This window comes from Amblyomma maculatum, chromosome 5 (genome assembly GCF_055883805.1).
Source record: "Amblyomma maculatum isolate TAMU_Amacu chromosome 5, ASM5588380v1, whole genome shotgun sequence".
Taxonomy (NCBI): domain Eukaryota; kingdom Metazoa; phylum Arthropoda; class Arachnida; order Ixodida; family Ixodidae; genus Amblyomma; species Amblyomma maculatum.
Window position 1 is genome coordinate 143,847,756 of NC_139348.1, and position 19,461 is coordinate 143,867,216.

Sequence of the window (19,461 nt, forward strand, 5' to 3'; positions counted from 1 at the left end):
TTTTGCTTTGCCGTCATGCCAATAACAGCGATACCGATTAATTTAATCCCAAGTTTACCTGCAGCAGCACAATAACAAACGTTTTATTTACTAAATGTTATCAAAGTCATCGCCATAGCACCACTTCGTCACCTTTTGTTTAAGAAAGTGTACCAGGGATTAATTCTTGCTTTCATTTCTTTGCAGAATAAAAGGAAATAACTAGCGCGTCGTAAATGCACACAACTCATGCAATGACATGCTAGGTCTAAGAATATTTTACAAAAGGCCCCGCAGGGAACATTGCCAACCTTTTGATGATGAGTATGAAATATCTTTCTCTCCGATCACCACAAGATTGTTCAGTCCATTCCAATCAAATTGGCTTGATGGCTAGTATAATGTATTGCTTATTTTTGAGAGTACAAAGATAATAAACCCTCTCAGTCTAAATCAGGATAAACCTGGTGAAGATCTTTTCATTTAAACTTGGCTTTTTGCATCACATTCACAGTCAAAAGGATCCAATGGTCACTGACTCCGAGGAAAGCTTACCGGACGTTTTCGTTTATATTTTTGTGTTAATAGATACAAAATATCAAAGTAATAATAGTGATAATAAATTAGAAAGGAAAAGGAAAACAAACACGCACCGCCATTGGATCCGAAGCCGTGACTTTATATTTCCGAGCTCTGCGCACCACCGCATTATCCGATACTATAAGAGTTTTGCCTACAATGGAAGCTTGTGAAGTGCGATGTCATTGTTTTGTGCTCATGGGACTTTTTAGCCAGTGGAAGAGCCACGTGACAGATTGCCACGCAGATCCATCACGTTCCTCAAAGTTTCTGTTCAGAGAAAAGTGTGCTACGGTGCGGGGGTATACGCTGCGCAGGATCATTAACCTCCTGCCTGGTTACCTTTACTATAAGCGTGTATATGTCTCTCAGAATTTCAATGTGTGGGCAAAGTGAGAGCTCGATGCTGGTGTGATTGTGCATGACAGGTTGCGTGATGAGACCTGGTTAAATCGGGCTTGAAGTACTTCTATGCAATAAAGAAAAAAAAACGGGGACGGTTGCTCAACTGAACATCTGTCGCCATACCTCTGTACAGAACTCAGGGACGTAACAGCCGCCGCGGCAGTTCAGCCGGCACAATGCAGACATTGAAAAGTTTTTGTGAAACAAAGGCAATAAATACAAAACAGCAACATAAGTAACTCAGTACAGGACGAAAAATTTGGAGGCCCGCCTCAATAATGTAGTCAGTACTTTTCTACTTTTAACTCGATTGCGTTCATGATTGCATTATTATTTTACATTCAGGAATAAACTTAAAATGGCGTAATCTCTCGTCGTGCGTGGCTGTCGGCTTCTAAATCCCTCATTTTCTCTGCATATTCTCACTTTCGGATAATTGCAAAAGCATTTCCATCTTACCATCTTACCATCTTACCAGCATTTCCAACTTCCCATTTAGGCTGAAATCAACGCATGTAACGCATTGAACAAATTTAACACTACAGTCACTTTATCTCACTCTTTCAATCCGAAGTCAGATCTCAGGCATACATCGGTGGACCAGGCAATATGAAATTTAATACCGCATACGGTGACTGGTATCTGGTGTCGCGGAGAACACCAGCAGATACTTCCATTCTCTTTCTGACAAATTTACCTTCGCTCTTGTATCCATCGGAGGATGCCTTTATATGAGAGACTTTGGCGTAGACTCGACGAGCTTCAGATTCCCATTGAAGAAAAAATGCTCCCACAGTCTCACTTCGGACATAGCCGTTCCCTGCATTGCAGTACAATTTTACTCCACGCCCCTGAACCGCATAAGCTTCTTAGCAGATTTTAACAACAGGGTGTGGCCCTATCGCGTGAGGCACCCTTCGTCATTGATGCTAAAATAAATTTTCTAAGCAGTCATTAAAAGCTGAAAAAAGGTGAACTACTTTTACAGCGCTACATGATGACCGCACGTTTGCAGAAGTCACAAAAGCTAGATAGAAAAGGGCTCAGTACTCACTGTTCTCAACAAACACTTGTTGGAATTTGTAAGGTACACGTTGAAAGCATTGCACAATCATTTACTCTGCCTTTGAAGAAGTGCATGAAGCTACAATCGACAAAAGACAATGGTACTATTGCGGCTTGACAATCTGTGAGCGTGAGTTTGTTGTTAAAATTGTTCTGGTCAACCGAGTTTAGGTGCACTTTTCCGGTTCTTTATTCGCTCGTGGTTGTAGCCTAACAGTCGCAAAGGGGGCGACGCAGTCGATTTATCTCTGGAACCAAGCATGACACGTGGTAGCTTGTGCGGCTTTGAATTTTAGTTGTCTGTGCTTTGTGCGGGTGAAACATCGCACACGCGAGCAATGTCACTAAACCTATTCTCCCATTTTAATACAATCTCGTGCGCAGGATAGCAGGCTGCCTAGGTGAAAGCCATTTCGCAAAGAAGTTATGAAGATTACACAAAGAGAAGAGTGTGCTGTCGCAGTCCGCACTCCGAAGGGCTTTCCAAGATGCTATATAGCAGCTATACACGGGCAACCGGTGTTCTGTGTCTGCTTCTACCTCTGGGCATTTTTCACATATTACCAGTCGTCTTCCTTTGATAGAAATCCAGCACCTTAGCTGAAGTGGCCGAAGTGAGCGTTTTTTTTTTTTTATGTAATACGACATTGAGAACCCAAGACTTTTCCTAAATCGAGGTCATTACACGGGCAGCTGATTTACCTCGACATGCCAGAATGTATCACTCGATAGCATGTTGGGGTCGTTCTGTCGAAACGCCGTTGCCGTATCTTAGTTTGCAGCAAAAAACGTGTCGGAAAAATTGTGGTCTGTTATGGTGCGTATCAGGTAATGGTGTCGTATACAGCGTTTCTTGATTGATTTGGGATGGTTGATGCGGTGGTTAGTGACAGCTTACTGATGGTTAGAGATGCTGATTGGGTAATTTATAACCGATGATTGGTTTTTTGAGACTGGTTTATATGTGATGAGCGATTCCAGATTTGATGTTTGGGGGTGATTGATTGATGACTGGCCGTCAATGATTGGTGATTACTGCCTGATGTTTAGATGATTGGAGATTATATGACTGATGACCAGCGGTTGAGCAACATTCGACTAGTTATTATTGGCTTGGAGATTGGTGATTGGAGATATAGCGTTGGTTGTTTTATGCGATCATCCCGATATAAAGCATTGGTGTAGGTGGTGGATAACAGAAATGGATATTAAAAATGAACTAAGGTTCAGCTCACCTAAATTGATTAAGACATTTGAAAGCAGCATTTAGCAACGTTTGGAATGTATTTGCTTGGCGGTTTAGCATTTGAAAGAATGGCATAGAGTAGCGTACAGGGTTAAATGTCTTTGGTAGGTTTTGTTTTGATGGAGACGAAAGGCGCATTACCTCTCTCTCTCACACTTCTTTGTTGACCCCTGCACCTCTGATTGGCGGCATCGATTGGATGTACGTATGTAGTTGGTTCGAATCCCTGTCATGAACTAGCCTCCAAATTTACTAGCAGAGGAATACTAAACGCGAACAGAAATGGTATGACACCCCTGTCAACGCTGAACATCTAACGAATGTGTCCTAATTTAACACATCAAGTTTCATTTCTGTTGCCGTTCAGCCTCTACACTTTCGCACACACCGAACATATAAAAGTAAGACCCTAACCATAAAATGTATTAATAAAGTATCAGGCAAAGAAGCGCGTCTGATTGAGCAGAAAATGATAAGGAAATGCGTACGCATGATATCGCACCAACATCTAAGGCTACGCTTAAGCGTTCCTTAATATTGTCTTTCCTAAGGAAGCAGAAAATTGCGTAAAGACGAACACTAACCTGCGCGAACGCTTAGATGTGCGCTAACGAGGACAACGAACCTAGGGGTTTTCGGCTGAATTATTATTTTTTTCACAGCCCGATGAATACCACAAACCCACCTTCGCTCCGCTTTCGCTAACCTAACCTTCATATCTTTTAGGCGCCAGCTTTGAAGCCAAACATGAAAGGTGGGGGAGTGTCACATGCCATTTATTGATAGAAAGATGGAAACCACAACCACAAGCAAAATCGAGCAAAACTATTCTGGGGACCGCCCCCACTCTCCCGATTGGGAAGACAAAGGCGAAATGCAAGCCAAATCGAACTGCGCTCCAGTGTCGTCAACCGTCGAAAACATAGCGAGCGTTCATCTGTCGTTTACTGCGATCAGCGCTTCGCCGCGGTGCCGGCAGTCCATGCCTTGCCCCGCTGTCCAGCCTGTGTACGACGCTTGCTTACAGTTGTATGCGCCGTTCTTTGGAATAGATACACGCCTAATCATGCAGATACAAAAGCAATATCTTGCGACGAAACACGCTGCCGTGTTTATTTTAAAGCGAAGGCCTTTCTAGTCTCATGCAACGAAATCCCGTGCGCGAGAATTTTGCGGGAAGTCTCTCATTCCGCGAGAATCCCTGAGATTAGGTGTTTTATAGCGTTCCTGTAATCTGCAATACCACACTTGAACTCACTCCAAAGAACGTCACGCGACAGGAGCGATGGTGTACCATCCAAACTCACAGTTGCCGTATAAATTGACAGATACCTCGTCTTTCGTTTCCTGTAAGCCAATTAAATATATGTAGCGTGGTTTTTTGGGCTTGTTGGTACATAATTCCAATACACTATAGCGCAGCAAAAGACGCGGACACAAGAGACGAGAGCGCTCGTGGTGTTCGTCTCTCGTCTCTTGTGTCCTCGTCTTTTGCTGCGCTATAGTGTATTTAAATATATGTAGCCCTCCAACGAACGCCGATGAGAGGCAAGCGATGGGAAGCAAATGATAGGAGAGGAAGGGTAGGCTACCGCGTATTATTCTCTTAAGAGACTTGTAAGAGACAATTTAATTTTGATTTGAAGGAGTTCGAGAATACTTAGCAGCACGGATGAGAAACTAGTTGCCCACACTGATATTGCTGCGATAGTATAGAGGAGAAAAGGCGGAAAACCACCCTCTGGGTGTGAAGAAGGGCCCTGTACGTTGCATAAAATAAAGAGAGTCAAATTCTCAAGCAGGAGTCCGTTAAATTTTCATAGAAATCTCTGAGTTTTCTTTCCTAAAGAAAATCGCTTATTTGTCTATTTTGTTGAGTAGAAGATTTATCATCAATAAATTCTTATTATGTCAGACGCTAGTTGAAGGAAGTGTTCAAACAATATCGGAGGCTATAAGCATTGTCTGTAGTCTGCTATTAGCCGATTACCTTTTCAAAGCACTTCACCCTTGCTAGAGTGACTTACTAGTGCAGATTTCTGTGCACGTGCTATGGAAGCTGCTCTTACCTTCAGCAATGCTTATGTGATGACCGAATCAATATTCAACATTCTTGCATTCCCTTCCATATTGACTCAAATGTTGATGATATTAGTTAAAAACTTCTTGAAGGCAATTTCACGACTAGTTTTTAACAGGTACAAAGTGCACTATTGTTTAAATTATAAATAAGTGACACGCTTTGCCTCACAGCGAAAAGGCGAACATCATCATCATCATCATCATCATCATCATCATCATCATCATCATCATCATCAGTCTGACTATACCCACTGCAGGGCGAAGGCTTCTCCCATATTTCTCCACTTAACCCGGTTCTGTGCTAGCTGCATCCACTTGACCCCTGCGAACTTCTGAATCTCATCCGCCCACCTAACTTTCTGCCGCCCCCTGCTACGCTTTCTTTCCCTTGGAATCCAGTTTGTTACCCTCAGCGACCATCGGTTATGCTCTCTTCGCACTACATGTCCTGCCCATGTCCATTTCTTCTTCTTAATTTCCACTAGAATGTCGGTAACTTGAGTTATTTCTCTGACCCACTCGGTACGCTTGCTATCTCTTAATGTTACCCCTACCATTTTTCGTTCCATAGCCCTCTGGGTTGTCCTCAACTTAAGTAGAACTCTCTTGGTTAGCCTCCACGTTCCAGCTCCATTGATGAGTACAGGCAAGACGCAACTGTTGTATACTTTCCTCTTGAGCGATACCGGTAAGCTGCTTGCGTCCTTGTATGCATGTGTAAGTTCTGGCTAATTGAGATTACAATGAAGATCCCGCGCAGTTGTCTCTCACATATTGTATTGTGACTGCAAGTGAAACACGACTTATTAGGTGCTGTACTGTGCAGGTAGAAAGCAGCGCCTTTGTGTTGCATGTCTTTTGAAACATAGCACCAGGACGTTTCCTGGACGGTTAAAACGTCAATGTACGTAGTCGTAAACTCACCGCGAGAATCGAATGACTTGCACTTTCCATCTGGCGACAGCATTCCCAAGCGCAGAAAGCTTAAGGATGTGGAGGGTTTCAGAGCGACCATGCTTCCCCCCACGATAGCTCCGTCGCATTGCCCTGAACGAAGAGCTTGAACGGCTTCATTCAGGGCGGTCATTGTGGAAGAGCAACCTGTGTCTACTGTAAAGCTCGGTCCTGAGAAGTAAAGAACAATTATGAGCGTTTTCAACATAGGTGCTTAAAAATCCCTGTGTTCGAATCCATTTGACACCAAACTAATAAATTCATAAACCAAGAGTCAACACTTTAGTGACTTAGCCATACTCACAGAAAGCAGTGAAAGTCGACAAGATGTGATGTGTGCATCAAGGACGAGGAAATGTAGGCGAAATACGAAAATATTTTCCGATATGAAACTGAAAAGGTAAATTTTGCTTCCCGATTTTTCTCGATTCGTTGCGCTTTACGTGATACTGTTATTTCAAGTTTAATGCAGGCAACTTAAACTCTCCACGAAATATTTTTATAAACGTTTGGTAGAGACACTTAAGCCCCTACCTATGAGAATGCGATAGCATTACTCGCTGTGACCACAATGTATCTGCAAATGTGTCAACGTTTTTTGTGGAAATGAAATACGTCTGCTTGTTTTTACGCACCAGACCAGCGATGACTGGGTGCTTTCGATGCAACCATTTTTTAGCAGGAAGCATTACTAATTTCGTATGCCTGGCTACATCCTTGCGATGTTATGCTTCACTACACTATCGCTGCGGTTATTCGAAGTCGAACAATTTGTGAGGTCCGTCTCGCGGCGTATTGCTTCTAGATGGTTTACAGACCGCCGCGCATGCATCATCATCATCGTAATCATCATCATCAGCCTGACTATACCCACACCAGGGCGAATGCCTCTTCCATATTTCTTCAATTAACCCGGTGCATGCATGACTGTCTGCAGATAACTGTTGTAGCTGTTACTACAGCTTATTGTCGAAAGGGGATACTGGACGCGTGTAATTTCGGCCAGAGTAAAGGGGAGGGTAGGGAAGTAGATGGACAAGGGAATGTGCGATGACACTGACTATATTTGCGCTCCTACACTAGCGATACAATGCGGCACGTCTCTTCCGCGGAAACAGTTTCCTACTCCCCCTTTACGGATGTTCCAGTTCATGTGCTGAGACTCCAGTCATCAATTACTCAGCCGCCGCGCTCTCGTTTTTCCTTCTGTGGGCATGGAGAGGCTGTCGTTTTGGCGTACCACACAGCATTCAATTTGATAGAATAATTTTTGCCTAATGCGGCTGTAAAGATTTCATCCTAGTAGAGGCACACTCATGCTTTTCTCTAAGGCTAGGCGGATAACGCCTCTAACATTGCCTTTTCATTCCTAGAATTATTTACGTTTTATCGAACCATGTATCTTGTTTTGTAGGAAAAGAATTGTAGAGTATCTGTCACGCTTCTCGATCGGCACATGAAGCGTCCATTTTGGTGGAAAAGATGACAAAGTATCTTTCTCACTTCGCGATGGACACCTGCACTCGAAATTAACGGCACGCTATCAGAGGTGGATATGTCACTGCTTCGAATATCTATCGTAAGCAAGCCTCCGAGTTGATATAGTGCTTGTTGGGTTCCATAGAACGATATTTCAGAAATTGTTGGCCAGCTGATGTCTCGAAACTCCGTTCGAAGGCTGCGATTAGCGCAGCTTGTTATATGTGATATGAAACAGAAAACAAATCATAGAAGGGGGACCATAAAAATGTAAATGCTGAATAAACTCACCATGGAAGTCTAACGCGTATGACAGCCTGTTAGAGAACATTGTCCTCGAGCTCCCAATTAAGCAGTATCCGTCATTCGCTTCCGTATCCAAGTTGAAGGCCTCATCCGATTCGGAATCACAGCATCCGATGAACACGCCGATTCTACGGCCGCGCAGCGTAGCGGGATCGTAGCCAGCGTCCACAATAGCCTCGTACGAAGTTTCTAGCAGGAGCCTCATTTGGGGGTCCATCACGTGTGCCAGCTTCGGGAGCACGCCAAAGAACTGTGCGTCGAAGAGGGACAGGTCTCGGATAGTTCCCAATCTCTCTGGGAGACCCATGTAACCTGAAAAGAAACGCGCACTGCTTTGGAAAGTGTTTTTGAAGGTGAAAAGTTTAAATAAGGGTGAACTTGAAATCATTATAATTTCAATGTACAGGAAAGCCTTGCGAAGTGTGGTGGTGGTGAAACCGTTTATTATTTAGAGTTTGGGTGGCACCGAATGGCCCCGTTATGGTCGGTGTCCCTACTTCGGGATACCGCATGACGAGGTCTCGTCTTCCGCCTGTTTTACCAGAGCGAGTTGACACTCCAGTCAAGAGCAGTTGAGAAGGCTATAGTCTCCTAATCCCCTTGGGAAACCAGTTATTCTGAAAAAAGTGGGTAATTCTCCACTCATCGCACTTCTGTAGGCATAGGTGCTCTCACGTAGAATTTATTTCTCAATAATTCGAAGGCAATTTGCTATTTTTCGCTAAATTGAAAATGTGTTGCAGCAGCCATGTGGAGAGGGCTGCAAGACCAGTGTGATGCTTAGAATTTTGACCTCATCAGAAGTGTGCCCACTACAACGTATGCGGCCCTTGTCACCAACTAAAATGCGAACCACACTCATTGCTACAAAAAGGAATTTAAAAGGTATGATAGTACTATTGTTTGGAGAGAGAATGTCACTCTTTTTACAGGCTAGTGGAGGCAGTGAAAGATAGCTGTCCCATATGGCGGCTTGTTTGTCGCTCCTGCAGCCCGAAATCCGGCACTTCGTCAGGGCCCGTCAGCAGCCAAAGCTCTCGTATGACTTTCAACAGCGTCAGTGGTATGTGTTTGAAACCTCTATAGTGAAGGAGCCACTTTCGGAAGCCATGCTTTAGCGTTCACATTCAGCATCATGCCCTTTTGCCTGCAGGATAAGCAGCACGCTGGCCAACGCTCGCCAGCGTGCACACGAGAGATGAAAGAAGACTTTCAACTGAATTGAATAGTCAGATCAACAATACCTTTTGTCATGACATGCTTAGGAGTTTCACCTTGCTGAAGCCTGTTGCGGAGCTACCTCGGTAGAGGACAGCCTCTATCTCGGAATTCTTTTCTTTGCGATCAAATGTCAGGCCAACATTATACTCTATAAAACACTCGCCACCACAAGCTCTTCAGAACATTTGCAAGTTAGTTTTAGTGACGACTCTAGGGGTGAGCCGTTCCAAAAGGCTTCACTTGTGTCTCACTATTTTAAGCTGCCGAAACAACTCCAGGAAACACCTAGGCAGCTTGGCATCAGGAACGGTATACAGGACGTGAAATGGTACTTATCTGCAGAATCTGATCTTCTGGTTCACTTATGTATCCCGGTGTATAAAGTATTGGGTAAAAATGAGCAGGACCCTCAAGGGCTTTTAGAGGCGTGAAATGACACTTCCCTCCGTAATGACTTCCGTTTCCCGCATCCCTTTGCGGATCGCGGTTCTAGTAGTAGCAGCATGAAATTACTAATTTCTCCATTAATCAGACTTCTTTAAATTTTGCCTTTAATATTGAACACAGGCTCACCAGCATACCATCGTAAGATGTGTGGATATTATAATAAATACTCCCAGACATCGATAATAAGCCACGCTCTAATCAACCCGAAGGAACGTGCCTGCGTGCCTGGGGCAGCATGTCTAATATCCTTGTCACACGGGCATGCTTAACCGCGGTTACGATAACCGTAGTTATTGGTAACCGCGGTTACTGTTGTTCACACGGCGGAACCGAACGCGGTTAGCCCGCTAACTACGGTTGGCGCGAACCGAGCTTGGCAACCTCGGTTTCATCGCTCAAACCGTGAACCAGAGTAAAGATGGCGGCGTCTCTGAGTGGTACGTGCGTTGTGCCTCCTGCATCTCTGGCATCTCTGGCTGCAGCTAGGAGACTTCTGTGGTCGCATGAAGCAACGATGATTTTAATACGACTGTTGGAGGAGAGGCTCCACGCTTTGCGGGCCTGTACGAGAAACGCACGCATTTATGCGGCGATTGCTGCCGACCTGAACGCTGGCCTGCAAGCCATGGACGAAGGGCCCTATAGCGCAAAGCAGGTCCGCCAAAAAATAGACAACCTGCACAAAAAGTATCGGTAAATGAAGTTGTAATATCTACTTATGCTACTTTCGAATGCGGGCCTGGGGCTGATAGGCTGCGTAGCGGATGGGCTGCCTAGCGGATGTAGCCATGTGTCGTGCCTAGTTTTACTGCTTGCGGTTGAGCGCGAGAAATAGAAGGAGATGCGTGTGCCCGTCCCCAACTTCGACACCTGCTGCTCTGATGTTCTTAAACTGTTTTTGCATCACGAACGCCGCACACTTTATCCTAATCATCGCGTATTTGCAAAACAAAAACCCTCATTACGGAAGTGCAATTTTCGATGCCTAGATTTTGATCTTTTGATTGTTCAGAATATCGCTGAAGTGCCACATGACCGCTTAGCGTGTACAGCCCTGACTTGATTTTATTCAGCATTTAAAATCTCAACGGATATTTCTGCACTTTGTAAATTGCTTGCATGTGTGCAATAATGGTAATTATTTTATTGCATCCAGGATGCTGAAGAGCTGCGGCTCTACCACTGGCTCGGGCAGGCAAGACTGGCCATTCTACTGGCACCTCCACAAATTTCTGGGAACACTTCCCATGAGTGATGATCTCTTAATTGAAGAACTGAAGAAAATGTGGAGGTAAGCTGTGATTTATAACACTTCCTCAAACTACACTTTACAGGAATCATTGTGCACGCTGTAATAAGTGCAGATTACAAATAGACTAAAGCTTGAAAAAAATAGTTTGCATATTACTGTCAGTGAGTTTTCAATGTAAAATTTAATTGTGCCCCATTAATTTAATGAAAACTAATGTGGGCATCTTGAGATCATTATTTTTTCTGAATGCTAAGCCTTTTCATAGTAGTTTTGGCTTGTTAACATGACATCTCATTTGCTTGGGCATCGAAGGGTGAACATGCTCAGAGTGCATCGTGTCACATGTACTTTCGTCACATTAACATTTACAGTTTCAACCACATTGTCTGCAGTGCTAGAGCAGCACAGAGAAAGTAAAGTAATACTCTAAGGCAGGTACGGATCTTAGCTGATAAAACTTGTGCCCCAATGCAGCTACAAAATCATGCAAACCGCACTGACACAAATGCATTGTCCCTGAATGAAGCAGCTGGGTTAAGAATTGACTTACTATACTACACAGCACACTGACAAATGTGATCAAGCCTGTGCAGCAACAAAGTGAAACATTGCTGTTTCATTGAGCACTTGAATGCAGCCAGAAAGTGCAGATGGCACAACGAAGGAGAACTTTTTCATGCTCTCGAGTGCCAAGGTGCTCTTTTGACGTGCCTTTCCATTCACCTATTTCATGAGCAGCTCTGCAACTCCTATACTGAAAGCCACAACTGGCACCTGTTAGCATAGCAGCTTTAAAGATATTGTTACGAGGCACGTCGAGATATTAGGAGGCGATGGTACGTCGTAGCCGCAACAGTTCACCGTCAGGGACACACTCACAGGAGAACCAGACGTAGCTGCAGCGTCGTCTTTCTCCACTAGCCCAGCACTTCGTCATCGTCTCTTTCACTGCATACCGTAACAATACCCCCCCGCGGAAGAAGCACAGTCCCGGTGCGTAGACTACACAGGTGAGCGCGAGATATAAGGTTTGAGACGGGCGACATGCACGACTTCTGGATGATGGTTTGCAGGAGAGTGGCGGTTCACAGGGATAATCTCGTACGTCACGTCGGTAAGTTGCCGCAAGACCTGGTAAGGGCCCACGTAGCGGGGCAGAAGGTTCTCGCACATGCCTACACGTCGAGCAGGGAGCCAGAGGAGTACGAGGGAGCCAGGAGGGTAGTAGGCGTCACGGTGCTGGAGATCGTAACGGTGCTTTTGAGAACGCTGGGACGCACGAAGCCGGTCTCGAGCAATATGACGGGTGGCATCAGAAGCGTAACTGCAGGAGGAATCGTCAAGAGGCAGTATGGTGTCGAAGGGAAGTAGAGGGTCGCGGCCGAAGAGTAGATAAAAGGGAGAGTATCCGGCGGTATCATGCCGTTGAGGAGTTATAAGCGAATGTTATGAAAGGTAAAGAGATGTCCCAGTCACGGTGATGGTCAGAAACATACATTGACATCATATCGGTCAGGGTACGATTAAGGCGCTCAGTAAGACCGTTCGTTTGTGGATGGTAGGCCGTTGTGAAGTTGTGGCGCGTAGCGCATGAGCGCAGAAGGTCATTAACAACTTTAGAAAGGAAGCAGCAACCGCGATCGGTGAGCAGTTGACGAGGAGCACCATGAAGCAAGATGACGTCATGCAAAAGAAAGTCTGCAACGTCGGAGGCACAGCTGGTGGGGATAGCTCTGGTTATGGCATACCGGGTGGCGTAATCGGTCGCTACGGCAATCCATTTGTTCCCTGAAATGGATGTGGGAAATGGCCCAAGCAGATCGAGACCAACTCGAGAAAAGGGCTCAGTTGGAACTGCGAGTGGTTGCAGGGGCCCACTAGGGTGAAGAGACGGGGTCTTCCTGCGCTGGCACAGCTCACAGGCGGCGACGTAGCGACGAACAGAGCGGTAGAGGCCAGGCCAGTAGAATCGCCGTCGAACATTGTTGTATGTGCGGGACACTCCTAGGTGCCCTGCTGTAGGAGCATCATGGAGGTGCGCAAGAACAGCAGAGCGTAGATGTGTCGGGACAACAAGCAAAAGGTCTACACCATCTGGGCGCATATTGCGCCGGTATAATGTATTATTAAGCAGCACAAACATACTGATGGGCGGATCGGTGCTGTCGTTGCGCAGGTGATCAATACTGGGGCGCAGGGAAGGATTACGACTCTGTTCGACGCCAATGTGGAGAAAGTTCGAAATGGACAAAACGCAGTCGTCAGCAGTATTGTCAGGAAGTTCAGGAGGGTCAACGGGGTGGCGGGACAAGCAGTCTGCGTCTTGATGTAGGCGGCCTGACTTGTACACAACAGTAAACGTGTATTCTTGTAATCGCAAGGCCCAGCGACCTAGGCGGCCAGTAGGGTCCTTAAGTGATGACAACCAACACAAAGCATGATGGTCCGTCACTACGCTGAAGGGCCGCCCAAACAAATAAGGGCGGAATTTGGTCAACGCCCAAACAAGTGCAAGGCATTCGCGCTCCGTAGTGAAATAATTGCGCTCGGACTGAGATAGAAGGCGGCTGGCATAGGCAATCACACGAGAGTGGCCGTGCTGGTACTGGGCAAGGATGGCGCCAATACCATGTCCGCTAGCGTCGGTGCGCAGTTCTGTAGGCGCAGACGGGTCGAAGTGCGCCAGTACAGGAGGAGCGGTGAGCGCGGAAATGAGCGTTGTGAAGGCCTGAGCTTGTTCACGGCTCCACGAGAAATTCACGTTTTTCTGCAAAAGGGAGGTAAGGGGACGTGCTAGGTCAGCAAAGTTCCGAGTGAAGCGACGGAAGTAGGAGCAGAGCCCGAGAAAACTTCGCACATCACTTGTATTACGTGGTGTAGGGAACTCGCGGACTGCACGAACTTTATCTGGGTCGGGCTGCACACCATTTCCGTCAACCAAATGTCCCAGGATTTTGATCTGGCGGCGGCCGAAGCTGCATTTTTTTGCGCTGAGTTGAAGACCGGCGCGGCGGAAGACTGCCAGTATCGTAGAAAGCCGTTCAAGGTGCGTACCGTAACAATATGTAGTCGTGGTAGTGTATTAAAGGCTTAAAGATCATTTATCTAGGGCTACGAAAAACCCTTTTCATTCATGTCCTATAGCAGCATTATTTCAAGCATTGTAATAGGTGAGCAACTATGTCATCATGACCACACACATCGACTGTCCGCATGGCTGACTTTGTTTAGAGAGTGCATCGTGTATGCTGTTTCCAATTGCAAGTTGTGATGAGAGTACCCATATTCACTGTTCGGTCATCGTAATTGTGATATTACAGATGAACAATGAAATATAAAACTCCTGAAATCTGCCCTGGGCAACTCAGATTCACTCATATTAATATGCATAGACATAAGCATGCGCATGGGGGGGGGGGAGAAAGGGGGGGGGAGTGCAGCCGCCCTCTCTAATGCTCTCAGTGGGGCGCCAAGTCTGCCCCATACCTTTACTCTGCTGGACCATCTGTTATTTCCACAATTTATTTTTTTTCTTTTACTATACTGTCGGCTGACGACACGTGGTGCTGCATTACAAGAACTGCTCATAAGTGGTTGCCTAACCATGACATCTGCCTTAGTGTATCCAGTAATAAGACAGTGTCTGGGTTCACTGTACACAATGTTGAACATAACCATCACAGGAATACAGGCGCTAGATTTCAGCAAGTTTATTCGATGTGTTTGGAACTAAAGAAGGCTGTATAATATTCCAAGTTTGTGCACTCACATGTAGTATGAACATTTTCTTTGATTTATAGTGAACTCAATTTGGACACTCGAAAGCAGTTATGACTGCCTTGCGTCAAGTAAATATAGCATGACAGCAAAAAATGCATCCGAGTAACAATGCTCTCTGCTATATACTTGTTTGGTGCAGGTGCCAGTAGTGGATGAGGTGCCGGAAGGTGCTGAGCTGCTGTCATGGACAGAAGCGGACAGCGCCGTCCTTCAAGATAGTGCTGGACCTGCTGCCACTACGGAAGGTCAACAACAAAACACTGCAAAAGAGGTCAACAACAGTGAACGCACTGCTGATGTCAGTGCAGCACTCAGCAACAGTGCTCACTGTGAGCCAGTTATTGCCTGCCCAGCCAGTACACAGCCTGCAGTTGCAGGACCAGCTACTACTAATGCTGGCAATAGAAAGAGGGCATCCTCATCAGCTGTCCAGCAGCTACTCATAGCACACAAAGAGGCAGCGGAAAAAGCTGAAAGCGCTGCTAAAAAAAGCAGGAAACTGCGAAAAAAAGCTATTCGGCTCATGGAGGAATCGAATGGGATTCAAAGTAGGATGGTTGAAATCATGGAGGCATTTTTCGTTAACAATACTCAATAAATGCAAATTTCTTTGGTATGCGTACATGTCACATGCTCATTTTGTGCAACAATTCATCACTGAGAGTTCTGCGTATCAGTTTCCTGAATCACATCCAGTCTTGTATCACAACACAGAGCACTGTTGGCAGCTCTCAATTAGAAAAAATGTGATCTGCTAAAGCATCTCGAACTGCTATTCCAGGCGCATCATGCCGACTGCTGGTGCACACTGGCTGAGTGCGTCTCTGGTCTTCAGACTGAGCTGCATCGAGCCAAGCGACATCACAGCGATCTGACATTTGTTCACACACATTGTGAAGTACACAGGCAGCACGAATGGCAGTGTTCACATTGTGTATGTCGCATTCCAGTCCCTTCAATAACATACGACAACGTGCTTTCAATCTCCCAAACTCAATTTCCACAACGCGCCTTGCAGATGAAAGGCGGAAGTTAAATAACTGTGTCGGAGATCCTTGTCCTCCAGGTTGAGAATAAGGCTTCATAATGTGTGTCTGGAGAGGAAACGCTTGATCAGCAAGCAGGACAGGGCCAACTGGCACGCTATTCAGAATTTTCACTTCTCTACTGAACAGTTCACTCTGCAACAGTTTCGGCAGTCTGGAGGCTCGAAATACACCAGAATCGTGATTCCTACCTGGTGCACCGACACAGCAGTACAGCAATTTGTACTTGTGATCTTCAACTGCCAAAAGAATGGCACTATACCAGCCTTTGTAATTATAGTAATCTACTGCGTTCTCTTCAGGTGGACACACCTCGATGTGGCATTCATCAAGGGTGCCGACGCCTTGAGGAAATCCAGTCACTGCGGCAAACTGGCGCATGTGTTCGGCCAAGTCGCGAGTTGTCGGGAAGCCCACAAATTTCGGTTCCAGTAGCCGCACAACCACATGGCAGAATTCCCAGAAAATCTCGTTCCCTGTGGAGCACCCCGCACCAAAAGCATTGCTGACGCTTGTCTTCACCGGAGGTGGTAAGATGGTAAAGGCCGATTGCAACACCTTTGTGCAGAGGTACAGCCATCCTCATGTTTGTGTCCTGCCGTCTCATACACTCACATGTACTTAACAGGTAAAGAAACGTGCTGCGATTCACTCTAAAATGTGTCCTGAATTCGCTGTCGGGAAGGTGAGGCACCGTCGTTTCATGCCAAGAATTTCCTCTCGGGTACGACCATAACCTCCTCTCAAGTGGGCACAGTTGTACCACAGCTGCAGCGAGCTGACGGCACTGCATCTCGGCACACATTCGCTCTTCCACACACGCAATCTCAGCTTGGAGAGATGCAAGTTGGGCACTCTGGCGTTGAAGCGCAACTTGCTGCACTACGAACGCGAACCAGAATTCATGATATTCACGATGTCCATTTTGTTCAACCGGTTCGCTCGCAGCCATCTTTGCGGCACTCACGGAAAACAAACACGCTGCACAGGTCGCGAATATGTATAACAAAAACACGGAAACGAGACACAGTACGACGGGCACAACACGAACTTAAGGCCAAAACACTGAAGGCAGGCAGTGACAGTGACAGCGTGGGTTGCAGCGGGGAAGCTGGCGGAAGTTTGGCTTGGCTGCTATCTGGCGATCTGGCTACGAAGCTGACTGCACCCAATGTTACGAGACTGCACTCAGTTGGCGTCAGATTTAGGTGAATGCGCAGAGCATTTACGTGTAGCTGCACAACGTGCATATACCTTGTGGATAAAAAGATTACCGTGTAGTGTTATTAAGTCGTTTATCGTAAGAAATTAATGGCAATTTGGTTGTCTATTTGGAAACCACGTGATCGCTGTCAAACCACCGAACGGTGGGCCTAATCCACGTGTGGCAGCGGCGAGATGACGGTTTCCTGTAGCCACGGTTCTTCCGGCTAACCGTAGTTAAGCATAACCGCGGTTAGCGTGTCCGTCTGACTAGGGTATAACTCAGGAATAAAAGACCCTGGCGGTCTGATTCGGGTATCAGCCTCCCATCTCAAAACCGAAGTGCTAGTCGGTTTGTGCCTAAAACATGGACCATGTTACGTGGTCTTGTGAAGTCAAACAAGTCGACTACCACTTAGAGGTCGCGCTCATGTTACCAAATAATTACAACCAACCAGAGCCATGTCCTTGAATTTTTTTCACAGCGCCAAACCCGAATTTTCACGAATACGGACTTAGAGGAATTGCTATTTCTCGTTAGACATCTCTTTGTTGTTCACCTAACACTCGCATCGCTTTATCGCCTTGTTTTACTGGTGACAGCACGATGAGCTCATTGCCGCGAAACATAGCCCATCTGGGTGGAGATCTAGCGGTGCAATGCTCCCATCTGTCCTGAATAGATAAATCAGATCTTGTCAACTGCACTTCCCACAAAGCAGTGCACTGCTCTCGGTACTTTCTACTTCATGACGTCAAGCTCTTTTCACTGCACTGCATAGTCACGCAAGGAGCCAATTTTAGTTTAGCGCATTCGTTATTATGCTGATACTCTAATAAAACTAGCCTGTGAACCAAGCTGCTTCATTTGGCGTGCGCGAGTGTTACAAGAGCTGCTTGAGATACTTTTTCTATGTTGGACGTCCTCATTGTCAAAGCTGGTGCAGGCGCTGACAACGCCATCCCAGCGCCCTCAACGCCCTAAAGAAAATCGCTTCCACTGGTGTCTACATAGACGCTCTTAGCTCGAAACGTAATGCTTTCGATTTACTGTCCTATATATATTTTTTTATTTATTCAGTGATTGTGTGAGCAATACATGGTACTGCCCGTGGGGCAGGACAAAAGGAGGTAATTAGTCTCCTGACGAGGTCCTGGCCCCACTGGGCGCCAGGACCAGGATAAGCCAAACATTGGACAGAGAGCCCCGCGTCATGCACCCCTGAAGAAGGAGCCGAGCCGGCTCCGAAACGTCGGGTTTTATAAAATAAAAGTGTTGGTTGGAGAAATTTCAAGTCTTATTTAGTTATCAACCCAACCAGACAGGCAAATCTGTCGAAATGTTTAGCTTTCATACCAAGTCTGCGCTTACTTTCAGACAACTGAAGGCGGCCCTAATGTATTACCCAGGTTAGTTTTGTGTATTTCTCTGGTTACTTTTTCACCAAGTACCTGTAAGGAACATATTAATTTGTGGTTCGTACTCCATACCTGTTTGGAAAATGAAACTATAGATCGTTCACACACTACCATACACGGAAAGAATCGACGTAGGACAGGCGCTATCCTGTGATTTGTGTCATAGCGCAATTCCTGCGACAATTCTTTGCGTCTCTGTCTTTGTATGCATGTGCTATCATTTCTTCTCCAAAGCCCAAATCAGGGTTCTCTCCATACCAGCCTGTTACCAAATGCAGGCCAAATGAATCGAGATGTAGATATTAAACTACAGTCTGGTAAATATGGATACGCACCTCTCGGCCACCGTGCGCAGTCATCAGGGATGAAGTCTTCCCCTGCGTACAGCTTTCTTTTGAACTCGGCGAAGTCATCCGCCTGGGAAAATCGGGCTGAGAAGCCGGTGATCACAATGTCTTTTTTGGTCCGAGCCATTTTAATCCGAAAACTACTCAACACACCTCCATGTTACGGCATTCTTAACAGGCACCGAACGCAATCTGCAATAACATTATGATGCGCTGCTAAGCCGCATATATTATTAAAGCGGGAATTTAATGTGGCTCTTCAAGATACCGTCCAGCCACTAGAAATTTAAAAAATCTAGAAATGCTTAACAAGAACAAAAATTGCTCTCAGTACACGTCTCTATCTGAAAGGCTGAAAGTTTTCATAAATTTGAGGCATTAATGCACAGCCCCCCCCCCCCCCCCTACAAAAAAAAAAAAAGCTATTTCTTCCTAGTGCCTACTCATGATTATTTTCAACGCACATCTGGATGCTAGGAGAATTATACCTTAACAGAACCAACAAAATATCGAGCTTTCACTTTGCTCAGCTATAAAATAAACGCATGGAAAGCTATATGGGCACTTATATTGTTCCCATTTGTTTAGCAGGATCGTGTGCTCATTTTTACATGGCTACATCTGACTTCGAGGGCCCGTCGAACGCTAGCT

The 19,461-nt window shown here is 45.8% G+C and overlaps 1 protein-coding gene across 1 annotated transcript in view; it reads right to left on the reverse strand.

Annotated features, from left to right (window-relative positions):
- Positions 1 to 18,937, reverse strand: part of LOC146189836 (fatty acid synthase-like) — a 51,903-nt gene extending 32,966 nt beyond the window's left edge. The window contains exons 1-4 of the mRNA XM_084605355.1: positions 18,799 to 18,937; positions 8,081 to 8,407; positions 6,281 to 6,481; positions 1,661 to 1,783 (exon numbers count right to left, since the gene is read on the reverse strand). Coding sequence (XP_084461481.1) covers positions 1,661 to 1,783; positions 6,281 to 6,481; positions 8,081 to 8,407; positions 18,799 to 18,937 — 790 coding nt within the window. The remainder of the gene's footprint in view (positions 1 to 1,660; positions 1,784 to 6,280; positions 6,482 to 8,080; positions 8,408 to 18,798) is intronic.
- Positions 18,938 to 19,461: the final 524 nt, after the last annotated feature.